Source organism: Brachyhypopomus gauderio, chromosome 8 (assembly GCF_052324685.1).
Source record: "Brachyhypopomus gauderio isolate BG-103 chromosome 8, BGAUD_0.2, whole genome shotgun sequence".
NCBI lineage: Eukaryota > Metazoa > Chordata > Actinopteri > Gymnotiformes > Hypopomidae > Brachyhypopomus > Brachyhypopomus gauderio.
The window spans coordinates 23,243,851-23,264,058 of record NC_135218.1 but is presented as its reverse complement, the minus strand read 5'-3'; the positions used below and the strand labels follow the sequence as shown (position 1 = coordinate 23,264,058).

Genomic DNA, 20,208 nt, shown 5'->3' with positions numbered 1-20,208 from the left:
GGACGTGTCTGACCCACTGGATGGGTGGGGACCAGAGGATGATTCCACCTTAGCAAAATAAGAGTCATCTTGCCAGTAAAGTTGCAAAAGCTACAAGATCAGAGAGGGGTTTTGGAACTGGTAGAGTAGCGTAAGCATTCAAGAAGAACTAAGAGTTTGTCAGTTCTGCTCAAAGAGTTGCTATCTTATATCAAGGGTGAGTTCTTGATGTACGTTTCCTGAATTCAACAATACCTCACATAAAAAGACTTTTATTCAGATTCTGTTACTGAAAGTACTGGAATAACAAAAAAGTACCATCGATGTGTAAGACCTTTAGATATCTATTTTGTCACAGCTATGAAATCCCTCATCCAGATCTGAAACAAGCCAGGAAACCGACAGGAGTAGAGCCTTAAAATTAAAATGTCTTTGGAATCGTTTCCAGATTTTCAGTGTCTTAACAACACCTTTAATGTCAGTCGAGATATTGTGGTCCAGAGAGGTGTGTAGAACAGACATTATAGAAGAGAGCTGCCATGAAGTGGTTTTGTAACTGAAGACATTCTCGGGGGAGGTAAAGAGTATTGGGACGGGTCCGGTATTGGAATTTATTGGCAGACTAGTTAAATGGGAACAATCCACTTTTGACCAGATTTAGGTTGCACCAAGGTATAATGATAAAGGAGTTGACAATCGAGAGCTGGGCAGGATGTCTGGGTTAGCAGATGAGAGGCACGTTCAAATAAGTCATCAGTGTACACTGAACTGAAACTCTTTGTTTCCTGTACCAACTGACTATATAATCTGTTATGTTATCACTGCCCCTCTGCCCAATAACAAGAGATATATTCATAAAATCCTTTCTGGATTGTCATGTGTTGGGGGTATGACATTAAATTACATTGATCAAGTGTCTGGTATTGGAGAAGGCATGTCTATCTTTAATTAGACCAGTCTAGTCTGGGGAAATTATAGTAGGTCTTGTTATCTGAGTCACATGAATTATATCACATGAATTGCTAGAATTTTGGCAAGCGGTTTCTATCCCTCATTGAGGAATGAGTTATGGTGAAATGAGTCACACTGGAAGACATTTTATTTGTATTTGGAATGAAGGTCATTGAAGCCTGTGTGAGAGTTGGAGGTAAAGAATCAAATGATTCTTGGACTATATCTATCAGTAAAGTGGCCAATTTATTGTTAAACTTCCGTAAAAGCTCAGTCAGTTTCTGTTTGCTCGGATGGCTGCCATACTGCATGGTTCCATTCTACCTGAATAAGTTCTTCAGCAATTGTAGGTTTGTTCTGTGTAGTAAATATGATTTTTGTTCAGAGTAGTTTGCCTTAATTGTGCCAAAAATGGGTGAGGTATCATGAGAAATGTCAGATGTAAACAATGAAACATAATGTTTTGGAAATCATTTGGTCATTTCAAAAGCTTCTTTTAGATGTGATTCCAATTGAAATCTGTTTACTAACAGTGAACTGCTATAGCTGATGTATCAGCAATTCACCAGCGATGTACTTAAGCAGTAGATCCTTCACATATGTTTGTGTGGTCATCATTTGTCCTCTGACATATTCCCAAAATACAGATGGTGCAATCTCTGGTGTCTCTGCAGTTTTATTCACACTAAAGAAAAATGTCAGTTTGTATACAAATGAACTTGACAAGCATGTCATCTGATAGCAGACGTATGTTACGGTGGCATGATATTGTGAGTTTGTAGTAGCAATAATAATAGTCATTGTAAGGAGGGCACCATCTGATTAGGCGATGACATTGCACATTCAGTCTTGAACCTGTGATGAAAGCCTGTTGTCTATGAATACATAGTTGATGCGAGTGAAAGTGTGGTTGACATTTGAGAAAAGAAAAAAACTGCTTGCTGTGTGAATGAAGAGTTGATGGCTCTGCCTGACCTAGAGAATTGACGTTTAGAGTAGGACCTGTGAAGCTTTGGATCTAGCCAACAATCAAAATATCCCTCTAATAATAAGGGACTCAAGATCAGATCTGCAAGTTTGGCAAGAACGTCACAGAAAGTTGTCCTTGTCCCAGTTGGGGACATAAATATTGGCTGAAGTAATAGGCGTGCTATAAATTCTTCTGCTGACCACAGTCTACTTTCCGACCCGGGTCTGCCACAACATTAGAAATGATTGCCTCATGTAGGAAGGTTTGCTATCCCTCTAGAATTGACATTAAATGTGCTGTGATATATTTGACAAACCCACAGTTTACAAAGTTTATTATGATATAAGTATCTCATTTTAGATGAGATCTAAAAATAATCTGCACTCACAAATGTTTTAGGCATTGTAGTATTTTTCTGGAGTATTATCGTTTGATTTTGGTACTCTCCCTGGTGGTGTGCACATTGGTTGTAGCTATGGTTTACAGTGCAAAGGTTTGGAATATGGAGGCACATTTTGTTTTTGGAACAAATCAAAACAACATAATCTTGAGTAAAGCAAAATCACAAAGAAGAAACAATGATTTTAAAAAGTGATTGAGAAAAAGCACACTATAATAGTAACTTTTACAACTTTAACTTCTAACCCATACTCCATGCTAAAGGTTCTCCCCAGATGTTATAATGACCATACCAAGCCAAATCAAGTCACTCAAATCACCCAAAAATTATCCCATGATATACACTGATGTTATCTGAGCTTCACACCAGCCAAGAAACTAGCTTAAACACTCAATCAATCAAAGTTTATTTATACAGTGGTTTTTACAACAGTTGTTGTCACAAAGCAGCTTTACAACTGTCCGAGTCCAAGCCCTCAGTGAGCAAGCCAAGGGCGACAGTGGCAAGGAAAAACTCCCTAAGAGCATGAGGAAGAAACTTTAAGAGGAACCAAGACCTGGGGGGGGGGGGGGGGACCATCTTAATAGGGAACTTATGGTTCCTGTTATTGTCCCCTTTGGTGCAAGTATCTTTAGGTGTTTATAAACTGCTGTGTGACCAAGACCATCTGTCTGAGGGAGACTCAGCTCTGCTGGGTAATAGAGTTCATGCCTCAGGTTAGTTGTGTAGTCCCAGAGCTGTCGTTTAGCGCTGCTGAATTCAGCCCATTCCTTGGCTACTGAGCTGATGTAATCAGGAAAAGGAAAGAATTGTCTTCCCTCTGTGTAGTAGGGGTGAGATTCCACTCATGTGGTGTAGAATCACCTCATGGGTCTGACAGAGATGCAGGCTGATCTCAAAGGGTCGTGGACGCTTGGCGTTTCAGGTTCCGCCGAAAGGGAGCTGTGTGCACGACCCAGTGTGTGCATCCACTCCAGCTCAAATCAGTCTTGCAGAAGCTGGATGATGGATTCAGACATTCCCCTCAGCCCCTCTGGGGCTCTGTGTAGATAAATCTTGTGCCTTCTCTGTTGCCCTTTTAAATCCTCCCATTTCTTCTGTTTTTTTTTTTGGTGTCTCTGTGGTGGCTGTTAGTGAAAGCTCTATGTTTTGTGGCGATCAATCCTATTAGGTATTGATTTGCGGAGGACGAGTGTTCACTATTTAGAGTGTTGATCTTGCCACAGAGGTCTTTGCTCAGTACATTTACTGCTTTCTGGAATGACCCGTGACTCAGACTCTCATTTGAGTGTCCTCGTGGGGTTGGTGCGGTAGTAGCTGGTGGGGTTGGTGGGGTAGTGTCCTCAGCTGGTGGGGTTGGTGGGGTTGGTGGGGTAGTGTTCTCAGCTGGTGGGGTTGGTGGGGTAGTGTCCTCAGCTGGTGGGGTTGGTGGGGTAGTGTCCTCAGCTGGTGGGGTTGGTGGGGTAGTGTTCTCAGCTGGTGGGGTTGGTGGGGTAGTGTCCTCAGCTGGTGGGGTTGGTGGGGTAGTGTTCTCAGCTGGTGAGGTTGGTGGGGTAGTAGCTGGTGAGGTTGGTGGGGTAGTGTTCTCAGCTGGTGGGGTTGGTGGGGTAGTGTTCTCAGCTGGTGGGGTTGGTGGGATAGTGTCCTCAGCTGGTGGGGTTGGTGGGGTAGTGTCCTCAGCTGGTGGGGTTGGTGGGGTAGTGTTCTCAGCTGGTGGGGTTGGTGAGGTAGTGTCCTCAGCTGGTGGGGTTGGTGGGGTAGTGTCCTCAGCTGGTGGGGTTGGTGGGGTAGTGTCCTCAGCTGGTGAGGTTGGTGGGGTAGTAGCTGGTGAGGTTGGTGGGGTAGTGTTCTCAGCTGGTGGGGTTGGTGGGGTAGTGTTCTCAGCTGGTGGGGTTGGTGGGGTAGTGTCCTCAGCTGGTGGGGTTGGTGGGGTAGTGTCCTCAGCTGGTGGGGTTGGTGGGGTAGTGTCCTCAGCTGGTGGGGTTGGTGAGGTAGTGTCCTCAGCTGGTGGGGTTGGTGAGGTAGTGTTCTCAGCTAGTGGGGTTGGTGGGGTAGTAGCTGGTGGGGTTGGTGAGGTAGTGTCCTCAGCTGGTGGGGTTGGTGGGGTAGTGTCCTCAGCTGGTGAGGTTGGTGGGGTAGTGTCCTCAGCTGGTGGGGTTGGTGGGGTAGTGTCTTCAACTGGTGGGGTTGGTGGGGTAGTAGCTGGTGGGGTTGGTGGGGTAGTGTTCTCAGCTGGTGGGGTTGGTGGGGTTGGTGGGGTAGTGTCCTCAGCTGGTGGGGTTGGTGGGGTAGTGTCCTCAGCTGGTGGGGTTGGTGGGGTAGTGTTCTCAGCTGGTGAGGTTGGTGGGGTAGTGTCCTCAGCTGGTGGGGTTGGTGGGGTAGTAGCTGGTGGGGTTGGTGGGGTAGTGTTCTCAGCTGGTGAGGTTGGTGGGGTAGTGTCCTCAGCTGGTGAGGTTGGTGGGGTAGTGTCCTCAGCTGGTGAGGTTGGTGGGGTAGTGTTCTCAGCTGGTGAGGTTGGTGGGGTAGTGTCCTCAGCTGGTGAGGTTGGTGAGGTAGTGTCCTCAGCTGGTGGGGTTGGTGAGGTAGTGTCCTCAGCTGGTGAGGTTGGTGAGGTAGTGTCCTCAGCTGGTGAGGTTGGTGAGGTAGTGTCCTCAGCTGGTGAGGTTGGTGGGGTAGTGTTCTCAGCTGGTGAGGTTGGTGGGGTAGTGTCCTCAGCTGGTGAGGTTGGTGGGGTAGTGTCCTCAGCTGGTGGGGTTGGTGAGGTAGTGTCCTCAGCTGGTGAGGTTGGTGAGGTAGTGTCCTCAGCTGGTGAGGACACCAAGTCCACCACAGCAGCTTCGTGCAGGACAGCACGGGACATTGCAGGACGTTGTTCTCAGCCGGGTGGATGAGGCTCCACACAGTGCCACTAACATAGGGGGGGGTGCTGAAGTATTTAGGCATAACTAAACTCCAGGCTAAGTGAATAACCATGAAATTCATTCAGAAGAGTCATTAAAGTTACTGCATTACAGAGCATCACAGCATCGTGTCCCACTGGTGTGCCAAAGCACTGGAAATTGCTGAGAATGTAGTTGCTGTGGAAACCTGGATCTGAGGAAAAAACTTTTGGAAGTGGAATGAAGCCTCTAGATGTCTCACATGTGTCTCACGAATTATCACAAAAATGTAAAAATAAAAAAAAAAGTGGAATTTTCATAGCGGAGCCTTAAACAAGGACAAACCGCTTGGAGTTAAAATGTAAAAGTTAAAAGTGGAGAAAGAAGGCAGCAGTTTTGCAGTTGTTCAGAGCCTTGTGTGCTGCTAGAACTGCAGAGAAGGGAGGGGCTTAAACAGCCTGACAGGCAGGGACAGGGAGCAGCCTGGGGGGCTGGGATTTCGTTCCCCTCTTTTGGTTAATTGAGGCTTTTTGGTAAAAAGTATTAGACTGTAATTGAGATCCAAAGACAGAGAGAGAGAGAACGTGTGTGTGTGTGTGTGTGTGTGTGTGGGTGTGGGTGTGTGTGTGTGTGTGTGAGAGAGAGAGAGAGAGAGAGAGAGAGAGTGGAAGATGATTTCACTGCTTTGTAATTTGAGCATGTTCCATCACATTTCCCCAGATTCACTCACTCACACACACACACACACGCACACACAAACCTTAATTTGCATTTTACCTCACAGACCAAGACCACGTACCCTGTGCTTTATTTAGCATTTATATTACTTTACTGCATGACGACTCTCAGTTATTCTGAAGGCCCTTTCTGCATGTGTGAAGCGGTCTCTCTGTTTCCTGGCTCTCCCAACATCACACCGCTCAACTGCGACGCAAGAGCAATTTGTGATCTTTGAGAAACCGATATATTGAAACCTCGTTTTAAATAAAGATTATGAGCCGCACATAGAGTTTCGTCCTGTCCAAGTGTCCAGCTCCAGAGCTGTTCTCAGAGCTGTGTAAATATCTCCGCGTGTTTCCTGTTACAGGACTGTGTGAACATCGGAGGACTCTGACACTACCGTAGATGCAATCTCTTCTTCTGAGCGATAAGTTTCACTCATGAATAAATGTTTGCAGCCTCCCGACCTGTTTGCATGATTAATGAGCTTTTTTTCGTGAGAACTGAAGCCACCAATCAGCAGGCTGCCATGGGGCCTGTTGGTTCCCTCCTGGCGCGTGATTGGTTGAAGGACTGCATACAGCTGTGGTGCTGATGTTTGCACAGGGAGAATAGTTTGAGTGTCATTAGGGCTCGTTTTAGAGCTCAGCAGGTGTGATACAGTGATGCGATTCAGGATTCAGTGGTGTGTGTGAATTTATATTTGATTGCTTATATATGTGCGTGAGGGCAAGACAACAGCAGTATATCCAGATGAGCCAACATCTAATAATAATCAATAATGAATTATTTGTGACCTCTGCTTCTTAGAAACCACCTATGGTGTGTGTTGTATATATATATATATATATATATATATATATATATATATATATATATATATATATATATATATATATATATATATATATATATATATGAAATAATGCTTTCTGGTATGTAGAATCATGTTTAAGATTAAAGCCAGAGTTGTATAATCCAGGTTCAGAAAGTAAAAGTCCTCACCAGGATTTTGCTCAGGCTTCCTGGATTGTGTTGATTCCACTAATTTTACCTGGATTACACTAATTAGAAAATCTAGGAAGCAAAATCCTGGTGAGGACTTTTACTTTCTGAACCTGGATTATACAACTCTGATTAAAGCTGTGAAGCTGTGAATAAAACAGAAATAGTCAAATATAGAACTAGATAAAATGTTACAGTACAAACTCAAACATTTGATGTTTCTGTTATTTTTCTTTTATAAGGGTACGTGAGTAATATGTAAAATGGACCTGATCGTCAGTCCGTCAGTCCTTTGATATGATTTTCCACTGAAGACGGACCAGAAACATTACAAATAAATATATACATCACTGTCTCCACCCATTTACGGGGATTTGAGCTGATAAACTGCCCACTGGTTGTTTTCTTTGTGATTACAGAAACAACTGTATCCGAACAGCAGTGTAGATGGAGAGTGTCGTCTAGGGGAGTGTGTATTGTGCGGCCCAGTAGGAACCCGATGTGACCCGGTGTAGCACTGGCACAGACTCAGACCGCCCTCTGGTCTTAAACCAGCGGTCTCGCCCAGCGGAGACCACAGTGTTCAGAGAGAGACACACACAGGGAGGGAGAGAGACAGAGAGAGCATGTGTGCGTGTGTTAACTGGTGAGTCAGAAAGGAATGTATTTATAACCCATGCGCCGTTCTTGGCAGGTGTAAAGTTAAACGCAGCTCTAGTGTACAGCTCCTCTCTCTCTGTTCTGAGGCCTAGACTTCACATGGAAACTGTTAACACAACACAAACACTGCAGACGTTTGCCCAAGCGAACACAGCTCACGTTAACCAGGCCGCTCTGGCCTGTTTGGGTTTCAGTAGAACCAGGTTACCATCACAGCTTCCTCCTACCGTGAGCCGCCAAAGTATGGATCCCTCAGCGCAGCACACGTTATCCTCTCACGCGCCCTCTCCTCTCATGCTCGCTATTCTCTCACTCACGCTCTCCTCTCACGTGCCCTCTCCTCTCACGCACGCTCTCCTCTCACGCACGCTCTCCTCTCACGTGCCCTCTCCTCTCACGTGCCCTCTCCTCTCACGCACGCTCTCCTCTCACGCACGCTCTCCTCTCACGCTCGCTCTCCTCTCATGCACACTCTCCTCTCATGCACCCTCTCCTCTCACACACGCTCTCCTCTCACGCTCGCTCTCCTCTCATGCACACTCTCCTCTCATGCACCCTCTCCTCTCACACACGCTCTCCTCTCACGCTCGCTCTCCTCTCATGCACACTCTCCTCTCACGTGCCCTCTCCTCTCACGCACGCTCTCCTCTCACGCACGCTCTCCTCTCACGTGCCCTCTCCTCTCACGCACGCTCTCCTCTCACGCACGCTCTCCTCTCACGTGCCCTCTCCTCTCACGTGCCCTCTCCTCTCACGCACGCTCTCCTCTCACGCACGCTCTCCTCTCACGCTCGCTCTCCTCTCATGCACACTCTCCTCTCATGCACCCTCTCCTCTCACACACGCTCTCCTCTCACGCTCGCTCTCCTCTCATGCACACTCTCCTCTCATGCACCCTCTCCTCTCACACACGCTCTCCTCTCACGTGCCCTCTCCTCTCACGCTCGCTCTCCTCTCACGTGCCCTCTCCTCTCACGCACGCTCTCCTCTCACGCACGCTCTCCTCTCATGCACACTCTCCTCTCACGTGCCCTCTCCTCTCACGCACGCTCTCCTCTCACGCTCGCTCTCCTCTCACGTGCCCTCTCCTCTCACGTGCCCTCTCCTCTCACGCACGCTCTCCTCTCACGCTCGCTCTCCTCTCATGCACACTCTCCTCTCACGTGCCCTCTCCTCTCACGTGCCCTCTCCTCTCACACACGCTCTCCTCTCACGCTCGCTCTCCTCTCATGCACACTCTCCTCTCACGTGCACTCTCCTCTCACATGCACTCTCCTCTGCAGTGAGGCCTGAGTTCAACTGTGTGCAGCGACCAGGTGTCTGTAGTCCAGTGTGAGTGTTGAGAGCAGGTGTCTGTAGTCCAGTGTGTGTGGTGGGTACTGCAGGGATTCGGGCTGAGGATTTAACATCACCACTGTTACGAAATATGAGACCAGAGGTAGACTGGTGATGAATACACACACACACACACACACACACACACACACACACACACACACACACACGTTATATGGTCTGAGCCCTGTTCATTTTCAAAACAGCAGTCCCAGCCTGCTCATTACTGTCTGCCTGATGTGTGTGTGTGTGTGTGTGTGTGTGTGTGTGTGTGTGTGTGTGTGTGTGTGTGTGTGTGTGTGTGTGTGTGTCCTTTCTCCTGGATGAAGTGCACTCTTTCTGATCGTACACACTGAAGCCCCCAGAGGGTCTTTGTTCACATTTTCTGTGTGTGTTTGTGTGTTTTGTCTGGTCAGAGAGACCAGTGTGTGTGTGTGTGTGTGTGTGTGTGTGTGTGTGTGTGTGTGTGTGTGTGTGTGTGTGTGTGTGTGTGTGTGTGTGTGTGTGTGTGTGTGTGTGATATCACAAACAACTCTCCTGCTCTGTGAGCATTTCCACAGCACTGAGCAACAGACACCTTAACTGAGAAGACAATTGGTGTTCTGATGAGCATATGAACTATACTGATGTCTCTACTGTGAAGGGACAAATAAACTATACTGATGTCTCTACTGTGAAGGGACAAATAAACTATACTGATGTTTCTACTGTGAAGGGACAAATAAACTATACTGATGTCTCTACTGTGAAGGGACAAATAAACTCTATACTGATGTCTCTACATGTCTCTACTGTGAAGGGACAAATAAACTCTATACTGATATCTCTACAGTGAAGGGACAAATAAACTATACTGATGTCTCTGCTGTGAAGGGACAAATAAACTCTATACTGATGTCTCTACATGTCTCTACTGTGAAGGGACAAATAAACTCTATACTGATATCTCTACAGTGAAGGGACAAATAAACTATACTGATGTCTCTGCTGTGAAGAGACAAATACTGTAAACTCTATACTGATGTCTCCACCTTTATTTTTTTCAGAATCTTAACATATGTCAAGATATAATGACACTTTGTGTGTGTGTGTGTGTGTGTGTGTGTGTGTGTGTGTGTGTGTGTGTGTGTGTGTGTGTGTGTTTGTATGCAGGTGTGTATAGTGTGTAGTGCCTGCTTGTGTCTATGTGTAAGTATATATGCATATGTTACGTGTCTGTGTGTGTGTGCTTATGTGCATGTGTAGTGTGTGTGTGTGTGTGTGTGTGTGTGTGTGTGTGTGTGCATTTGTAGTGTTTGTCTTTGTGTGTTTGTGTGTCTTTGTTCTCCAGTATTTACGCAGGCTTTAAGGTGCGTGTGGATTACTCCTTCAGGAGTCTCCATGGATTATATATGTTTAATTATTGATAGTGGAAATAGAATCTAATGACATTTCCATCTTACCACTAGGACTAACTGCAGCTTGAACACACACACACACACACACACACACAAACACACACACACACACACACACACACACACACACACACACACACACACACACACTGATGTGCTGCTTCATAAACCCATAAACCATAGTGTGCCATAACAATACCCATTCTGACATCAGTTTACACCATTTCACCATTTGATCCATTTGACCAGCTCCAGACCGTCTGGGTTTCACGGGTCACTTCCTAAACACTTGTTGAGAACCATGACACGTGCTGCCCTCAGTGGGATTAGCAGCTTGTGACTCGGCTCTTTTTGACCCATCTCAGTCCACCTTTGACCTTGGTCACCTTTGACTTCGACATCAGATCGGCCTCTCGCGTAACCGCAAACGTTCTTGCCCAGACGGTGAAACTGAGGGCTGCGTGTCCTGTGTCCTGTGTACTGTGTCCTGCAGGCGTGATGCACATATCGCTGTCCTGCACCGGATGCACTCACAGTGTCCTGACGGGCCACTGTGGTACCTGGCAGGATTTCTGTCCCACCACAATGCTGCAGGGTCAAGAAGTGTGGCAGTGTCCTCAGTCAAAGGGGCGGGGCTGAAATTCAGAGGACAGCCAATGGCGGAGCAGTTAATCATATTTTTTAGTGCAGCATTTAGAGGACTTTTGTGGGTGTCCTTGTGGGTGTGTCTTCAGGGAAGCACACAGCTGCATAAACAGTGCCCCAGCTTATTCAGAGGTGTGTGTGTGTGTGTGTGTGTGTGTGTGTGTGTGTGTGTGTGTGTGTGTGTGTGTGTGTGTGTGTGTGTGTGTGTGTGTGTGTGTGAAGGCACTGTGGTGCATGTCTGTTAGGAGAGTGCACTTTCTCCACCCTTCCTTGGTAATGTGGGGGAGAGGGTTTACTCCACGTACACTCCCTCGACAGCACGAGAGGGAAGGTTCTCTCCACACACTGGATTCACCACACCTGACTCACCAAATCTGAATCACCACACCTGACTCACCAAATCTGAATCACCACACCTGACTCACCAAATCTGAATCACCACACCTGACTCACCAAATCTGAATCACCACACCTGACTCACAGGCAGAAACCGCAGGGGAACCACAGGGAGAACCACAGGGGAACCACAGGAGAACCACAGGGGGAACCACATGGTGAACCACAGGGAGAACCACAGGGAGAACCACAGGGAGAACCACAGGGGGAACCACAGGGAGAACCACAGGGAGAACCACAAGGGGATCCACAGGGGGAACCACAGGGAGAACCACAGGGAGAACCACAAGGGGAACCACAGGGAGAACCACAAGGGGAACCACAGGGAGAACCACAGGGGATCCACAGGGAGAACCACAGGGGGAACCACAGGGAGAACCACAAGGGGAACCACAGGGAGAACCACAAGGGGATCCACAGGGAGAACCACAGGGAGAACCACAGGGGGAACCACAGGGAGAACCACAAGGGGATCCACAGGGGGAACCACAGGGAGAACCACAGGGGGAACCACAGGGAGAACCACAAGGGGAACCACAGGGAGAACCACAAGGGGATCCACAGGCCAGCTGAACAGTAGCTCTTTCAGCCTTCAAACACTCCACGACAGGTTCAAACCAGCAGTTGGTAGAGAGAGGGAGAGGGGTCATGAGATGGTGCAGCTTTAAAGACATGATGGGAAGAGAGAAAGAAAGAGGGATAGAGAGACTGACACAGACACAGAAAATGAAAGAGATAGTGAGAGAAAATGTAGGAAAGACAGGAAGAAAGTGATCGACAGAGAGGAAGAGCTAACTACCTCCTTTAACATCTTCCACTGAGGGGCCCAGAGAGTGAGAATGCCTAGAATAGCCAGAGGGGCAGAAAACCTTTCCTGAGTTTCTTGGGTTCTCCCATTTCATGGATTTTCTACTTCAGGAGAGAAACCGAATGCTAGATCAGGAAATCTCTCTCTTCTCTCTCTCTGACTCTTGTCCCTCTTTCTCTCTATCTTTCTGACTCTCTTCCCTCTTTCTCTGTTTCTGTATCTTTCCTCTCTCAATCTCCTCTCTCCTCTCTCTTTATCTCTCCCCCTTTTTTCTCTCTCTCTCTTTCTGTATCTTTCAGTTGTCTCAATCTCCTCTCTTTCTACTCTCTCCTCTCTCTCTCTCTCTCTCTCTCACTCTCTCTCTAAAAGTCCTGTGGATGACACCTTCTTGCAGGATGCGTGGTATTGTGTGCAGGCCGTGACAGTGATGTAGCAGAGGGTCTGATGGTGCTCATCCTGCCACATAGCCACCGTCTTCACCACATACATCACGCAAAGAGAGAGACAGTGAACAAGGAGGAGAAGTAAACACACAGAGAGAGAACAAAAGGCAAACAAGCAAGGAAACAGAGAAAGAGGGAGAAATAAAGAGTAAGAGAGGGGAGACAGAGGGAGATTAGCTCCATTCATGCTCTCCTGTATGAGAGGATCCTGTGTGTACGGCATTCATGCGTCTGTCCTTCACTCCAACCTCCAGATGTTCCTCAGGGTCTCGTTTCCCTTTGTACACTGGGTTCATTCTTCCTCTCACACTGCTGGTGTAAAGACCTGTTTCATGTGCACTGCAGACATGGGCTATTTCTAGACGCAGGTGTAATTCTCTTTCTGCTGGAAATGGTGCGTTTCTACTATACAAGATGCATCATTGCCATAGCAGTGACATTATTGGAGGTGTTTGTAATCTGTTTCTGTGAAAAACAGATGGCTGCTGTGTATGGCAGATGTGTGTGTGTGTGTGTGTGTGTGTGTGTGTGTGTGTGTGTGTGTGTGTGTGTGTGTGTGTGTGTGTGTTTGTGTGTGTGCGTGTATGTGTGTGTGCGTGTGCACGTGTGTATATGCACGTGTACGTGTGTGTGTGTGTGTGTGTGTGTGTATGCACGTGTGTGTGTAAAGCTCACAGTGCATTGGACTAAACAGGACTGTGCTATATATGTATAAGCACCCAAACTATCCACACACACACGTGCATACACACACACACACACACACACACACACACACACACACACACACACACACACACACACACACACACACATGCATGTGCATACACACACACACACATAAACATACGTGCACGTGCATATACACACGCAGCTACCTGGTTCTGCAGCATTCAACCAGATGGGTTCCAGAATCTCCTGCAGTCTGTGAGACTGCAGTCCCCTGTCCCAACCCCCACATGGACCTGGTGACTCAAACACAACAGGCAGTCACGCTCACAGAGCGCTGAGTCATGAGAGAGGCGTTCCCGGGGTGCTGCACGTCACACGCGTGAGCTAACACGCTGCTCTCTGGGGGACGCTCGGGGCCAGGGGCCCAGAGGGGCAGAGGGAGGTGAGACCCGGTAGCAGGAAGACAGGGACATGGCAGGTGTGTAGGGACACGCCATGGGACAGTCTGAGTGACGGAACGAAGCAGTCTGCGATCTGACTGATGTGGGGGTTGGGGAGTGAGAGAGAGAGAGGGAGAGAGACAGAGAGAGGGGGGAAGAGGGAGAAAGAGATAGAGAGGGACAGAGGGAGGGAGAGAGAGAAAGAGAGAGGGTGAGGGAGAGAGAGAGAGCGAGAGAGAGAGTGAGGGAGAGAGAGAGAGAGAAAGAGAGAGAGAAGAAACACTGCTTAAGTAGAAAAGCCGAGGGAAACACCTTATTCTTTAGCCTTGTGAGTTGACACCTTTGATATTACTGTCAACACAGTTACTGAATAATTCACAGTTGTTGCAAAATAATACGAAGAGGCTCAGTGGGGTCGGCTAAGCGGTCCAGTGCTGGTTCTGCTTTCAAGTCTACACCACCTCCTCCACCACCTCCACCTCCTCAACTCTCCTCCACCACCTCCACCTCCTCAACTCTCCTCCACCACCTCCACCTTCTCAACTCTACACCACCACCTCCACCACCTCAACTCTCCTCCACCACCTCCACCTCCTCAACTCTCCTCCACCACCTCCACCTCCTCAACTCTCCTCCACCACCTCCACCTCCTCAACTCTCCTCCACCACCTCCACCTCCTCAACTCTGCGGCGACTGCTCGGCGAGCGTCTTTCAGCAGTTCACACTACACGACTGAGCGAGCGACGAGTGATTGCCGATTTGCCTCCGACCACAGTTTCTGTCGCCGATCTGTCGGCGACTGAAAAACCAGCCTAAAATCGTGTAGTGTGAACCGGGCATTAGCTGCTAAAGTTAGCGTAAACAGAGCGTTAACTTGGTACTTATCGTGGTAGCTGTAAAAGTTAACATTAGCGATGGTGATTTGTTTCATTAACCTTTGCACACATTCGTGTGTTTTCGTCAGTGAGACCAAAACTTTATTTTTGTGAATAATTCCTTTGTTTCAGGTACTTACCTAATTTGATTTAAATGTAGCGAAGTTTGATGACAAATGAAAGAAAGAAAAACCTATAAAAAAAAAAATTCTTTATTAATGTATTTATTTTTCCGTTGTTTAAGCCAGTGCCTTATACTTATTTTAATAATTGTTTGTTGCAACAAGCTGCATATTTCATTAAAGGTTTAAAGAACTATGATCTTAATTGTTATTTTTAGTTAGCATATAGCTGAAATCTAATGATGGTTATATAATAGCAGTTGCATTCTAGTGTGATAAGCTGTGTGTTTTATATTCAATTAACGTATGATCCGATTAGTTGACTAATCATAAAAATTAATTAAATTAATTAATAATTAATGATAATTAAAAATTAATCAGTGATTAGTCAACTATAAAAATAATTTTGTTTGTGGCAGCCCTAGAGTAGAGGTGGAGGTGGAGGTGGTGGTGTAGAGTTGAGGAGGTGGAGGTGGAGGTGTAGAGTTGAGGAGGTGGTGATGTAGAGTTGAGGAGGTGGAGGTGGTGGTGTAGAGTTGAGGAGGTGGAGGTGGAGGTGTAGAGTTGAGGAGGTGGTGATGTAGAGTTGAGGAGGTGGAGGTGGTGGTGTAGAGTTGAGGAGGTGGAGGTGGAGGTGTAGAGTTGAGGAGGTGGAGGTGTAGAGTTGAGGAGATGGAGGAGGTGGAGGTGTAGAGTTGAGGAGATGGTGGAGGTGGTGGTGTAGAGTTGAGGAGGTGGAGGTGTAGAGTTGAGGAGATGGAGGAGGTGGAGGTGTAGAGTTGAGGAGATGGAGGAGGTGGAGGTGGTGGTGTAGAGTTGAGGAGGTGGAGGTGGTGGTGTAGAGTTGAGGAGGTGGAGGAGGTGGAGGTGGTGGTGTAGAGTTGAGGAGGTGGAGGTGGTGGTGTAGAGTGGAGGAGGTGGAGGTGGTGGTGTAGATTTGAGGTGGTGGAGGTGGTGGTGTAGAGTTGAGGAGGTGGAGGTGGTGGTGTAGAGTTGAGGAGGTGGAGGTGGTGTAGAGTTGAGGAGGTGGAGGAGAGTTGAGGAGGTGGAGGAGGTGGTGTAGAGTTGAGGAGATGGAGGAGGTGGAGGTGGAGGTGGTGGTGTAGAGTTGAGGAGGTGGAGGAGGTGGAGGTGTAGAGTTGAGGAGGTGGAGGAGGTGGAGGTGGTGGTGTAGAGTTGAGGAGGTGGAGGTGGTGGTGTAGAGTTGAGGAGGTGGAGGAGGTGGTGTAGAGTTGAGGAGGTGGAGGTGGTGGTGTAGAGTTGAGGAGGTGGTGGTGTAGAGTTGAGGAGATGGAGGAGGTGGAGGTGGTGGTGTAGAGTTGAGGAGGTGGAGGTGGTGGTGTAGAGTTGAGGAGGTAGAGGTGGTGGTGTAGAGTTGAGGAGGTGGAGGTGGTGGTGTAGAGTTGAGGAGGTGGAGGTGGTGGTGTAGAGTTGAGGAGGTGGTGGTGTAGAGTTGAGGAGGTGGAGGTGGTGGAGGTGGTGGTGTAGAGTTGAGGAGGTGGAGGTGGTGGTGTAGAGTTGAGGAGATGGAGGAGGTGGAGGTGGTGGTGTAGAGTTGAGGAGATGGAGGAGGTGGAGGTGGTGGTGTAGAGTTGAGGAGGTAGAGGTGGTGGTGTAGAGTTGAGGAGGTGGTGGTGTAGAGTTGAGGAGGTGGAGGTGGTGGAGGTGGTGGTGTAGAGTTGAGGAGATGGAGGAGGTGGAGGTGGTGGTGTAGAGTTGAGGAGGTGGAGGTGGTGGTGTAGAGTTGAGGAGGTGGTGGTGTAGAGTTGAGGAGGTGGAGGTGGTGGAGGTGGTGGTGTAGAGTTGAGGAGATGGAGGAGGTGGAGGTGGTGGTGTAGAGTTGAGGAGGTGGAGGTGTAGAGTTGAGGAGGTGGTGGTGTAGAGTTGAGGAGGTGGAGGTGGTGGTGTAGATTTGAGGAGATGGAGGAGGTGGAGGTGGTGGTGTAGAGTTGAGGAGATGGAGGTGGTGGTGTAGAGTTGCACCACCAGGTCAGACTGCAGTGTGGAAACCTGCAGGATCCCTGAAAATATGGAGTGTTTTCTCAAGGGCCAACTTGCCCTTTAGTTTCCATGGTTACTCTACTGTCATAGTCTCCGGAGAGAGGCACTAGCTGTCATACACAATAAGTCTTACAAACACATGCGCACACATGTGCAAACACTAATGCACACACATGCGCACACACACATGCGCACACACACATGCACACACACATGTGCACACACATGCGCACATACATGCACACATGCATGAACACAAATTGTCCAAAATCTACTCAAGTCTACTGTATCTGGCTTTTACAAAGTCATTAATGGTGAGGATTTAGAGGGGACAGTGTGTGGTCCAGATGTCCGTGTGGTTTAGACTCCCGTGTGTGTGGTCCGGACGTCCGTGTGTGGTCCACAGGCCCATGTGTGGTCCAGACATCCGTGTGTGGTTCAGACTCCCATGTGTGTGGTCCAGAGGCCCGTGTGTGGTCCAGACGTTCGTGTGTGGTCCAGTGGCCTGCGTGTGGTCCAGATGTCCGTGTTTGGTCCAGTGGCCCGTGTGTGATCCAGACGTTCGTTCGTGGTCCAGTGGCCTGCGTGTGGTCCAGATGTCCGTGTTTGGTCCAGTGGCCCGTGTGTGGTCCAGATGTCCGTGTTTGGTCCAGTGGCCCGTGTGTGGTCCAGACGTTCGTTCGTGGTCCAGTGGCCCGTGTGTGGTCCAGACGCCCGTGTGTGGTCCAGGTAAGCATGTTTGGTCCAGGTGAGCGTGTGTGGTCCAGAGGCCCATGTGTGTTCTGTGTGCTGCTCCCAGGTGAGCGTGTTCAGCAGTGTGAGTGAGGAGTTCTCACAGCTGTCTCCACCTGCAGGCTCGGATTTCCTGTGCAACACCCACATCATCCCCGTGAAGAACCAGGAGGGTGTGGTCATGATGTTCATCCTGAGCTTCGACTATGTCCTGGAGGCGGGAAGCATGGACTCACTCGAGCGTCTCAACCACACCTCCCCTTCCAGAGCTCAACAGAGTGAGGCCTCCTCTCCTCTCATCTCCTCTCCTCTCCTCCCCTACCTTCTTCTCTCATCTCCTCTCCTCTCATCTCCTCTCCTCTCCTCCCCTACCTTCTTCTCTCATCTCCTCTCCTCTCATCTCCTCTCCTCTCCTCCCCTCTTCTCTCCTCTCCTCTTCTCTCCTCTCCTCTCATCTCCTCTCCTCTCCTCCCCTACCTTCTTCTCTCATCTCCTCTTCTCTCCTCTCCTCTTCTCTCCTCTCCTCTCCTCCCCTCTTCTCTCCTCTCCTCTTCTCTCCTCTCCTCTCATCTCCTCTCCTCTCCTCCCCTACCTTCTTCTCTCATCTCCTCTCCTCTCATCTCCTCTCCTCTCCTCTCCTACCTTCTTCTCTCCTCTCCTCTTCTCTCCTCTCCTCTCCTCTTCTCTTCTCTCCTCTCCTCTCGTCCCCTACCTTCTCCTCTCCTCTCCTCTTCTACCCTCTCATCTCCTCTCCTACCTTCTTCTCTCCTCTCCTCTCCTCTCATCTTTTCTTCTCTCCTCTCCTCCCCTACCCTACCTTCTTCTCTCTTCTCATCTTCTCTTCTCTCCTCTTCTCTCTTCTTCTCTCCTCTCCTCTTTTCTCATCTCCTCTCCTCTCTTTCTCCTCTCCTCTCATCCCCCCCATTATTCCAGTTGTCCAGAAAGTGCATGGTTTATATTTCTGGTTCTAAGGGGACATTTGCTACACACACAAGGAGATGGAAGAGAACGAGAAGAAATAAGAGATTACAGTAAATGAACAGGGTGGGGATGAAATGAAGAGGGTGGAGATTTAATTAACAGGGTGGGGTTAGCTAAAGAGCCGAGAAGGGGAGAGTGGGGATAGAGTTGGAGAGAGAGAGAAAGAGGGAGAATGAGAAAGAGAGAGGAGAGAGTGAGGGGAGACAGAGAATGAGACAGGGACAAGGAGCCATATATTGTACCCTATACTGTACCATATACTGTATACTGTACCCTGCACTGTACCCTATACTATACCCTGCACTGTACCCTATACTGTACCCTATCTAAAATAACTGAGCTCCCAGGATCAGTCATGTGGTGCACACACACTGCACATAAATCTGTGTGAGTGTGTGTCTGAGCAACTGAATCCTCTCTTTATTAGAAAGTCATATTTCATAGATACGAAATCCAATTAATACTCTATGCAAATACAGTATGTCTGCCGGTATCATAGCAACAGAGAGTGTTTCAGCGTAGAGGGAAGCATTGGACCAGAAAGCCAAAAAGACTCTCAAAGAAAACAGAAGTGACACATTCACACTCCGGCTCTGCGCTCAGAGACCAGCCAAGCCCCACAGTGCTTTGTTTTTGCACACTAAGTTGTGTGATGGTCAAAGAGAAGTTGCACCCTGAACTTCAGGCTGCTCCTGTAGTACGCACACGGCTGGAGTGTTTTTATCGAGTCAGAGTTATAAATAGCCCTGTTGGACCAACGATTTAATTCATGCTGGCATAGAGTCTTAACCACCAGGGGGCAGACCTCAAACAAAATGGAGAGAGAGAGAGAGAGAGAGAGAGAGAGAGAGAGAGAGAGTGAGTGAGAGAGAGAGAGAGAGAGAGAGAGAGAGAGAATCACTGTACCTTGTTAAATTTATTTAGACGTGAACTTGGACCAGTTTTGTCCATTTACTGAAGTTCCAAAAATGCAAACAGAAAACCTACATTAGACACGGCAAGATATAGCAATAGGAATCTTATCAAATCAAATAATCAAATCAAATATATTTGTATAGCGCTTTTCACAACATATGGGTGGAGGAATCTTATCTCTGTAGTGCCAGAGACAGGACATTTCTCACTCAGCTGAAGAGACAGGACATTTCTCACTCAGCTGTAGAGACAGGACATTTTTCACTCAGCTGAAGAGACAGGACATTTCTGACTCAGCTGAAGAGAAAGGACATTTCTGGCGGCTGTTTGGACAAGACATTTCTCACTCAGCTGTAAAGACAGGACATTTCTCACTCAGCTGAAGAGACAGGACATTTCTCACTTAGCTGAAGAGACAGGACATTTCTCACTCAGCTGTAGAGACAGGACATTTCTACCTCAGCTGAAGAGACAGGACATTTCTGGCGGCTGTTTGAACAAGACATTTCACACTCAGCTGTAAAGACAGGACATTTCTCACTCAGCTGTAGAGACAGGACATTTTTCACTCAGCTGAAGAGACAGGACATTTCTGACTCAGCTAAATAGAAAAGACATTTCTGGCGGCTGTTTGGACAAGACATTTCACACTCAGCTGTAAAGACAGGACATTTCTCACTCAGCTGAAGAGACAGGACATGAGTGAGAATCAGCTGTAGAGACAGGAAATTTCTACCTCAGCTGAAGAGACAGGACATTTCTCACTCAACTGAAGAGACGGGACATTTCTGGCGGCTGTTTGAACAAGAAATTTCACACTCAGCTGTAAAGACAGGACATTTCTCACTCAGCTGAAGAGACAGGACATTTCTGGCAGCTGT

General features: G+C 48.1%; 1 protein-coding gene across 3 annotated transcripts in view; it reads left to right on the top strand.

The window, feature by feature from the left end:
• The window catches only part of LOC143522000 (potassium channel, voltage gated eag related subfamily H, member 7), a 45,932-nt gene that overhangs the window by 6,649 nt on the left and 19,075 nt on the right, over window positions 1-20,208 (top strand). For all 3 annotated transcript variants that reach the window (XM_077015608.1, XM_077015606.1, XM_077015607.1), the window contains exon 3: window positions 17,554-17,709. In XM_077015608.1, coding sequence (XP_076871723.1) covers window positions 17,554-17,709 — 156 coding nt within the window. The remainder of the gene's footprint in view (window positions 1-17,553; window positions 17,710-20,208) is intronic.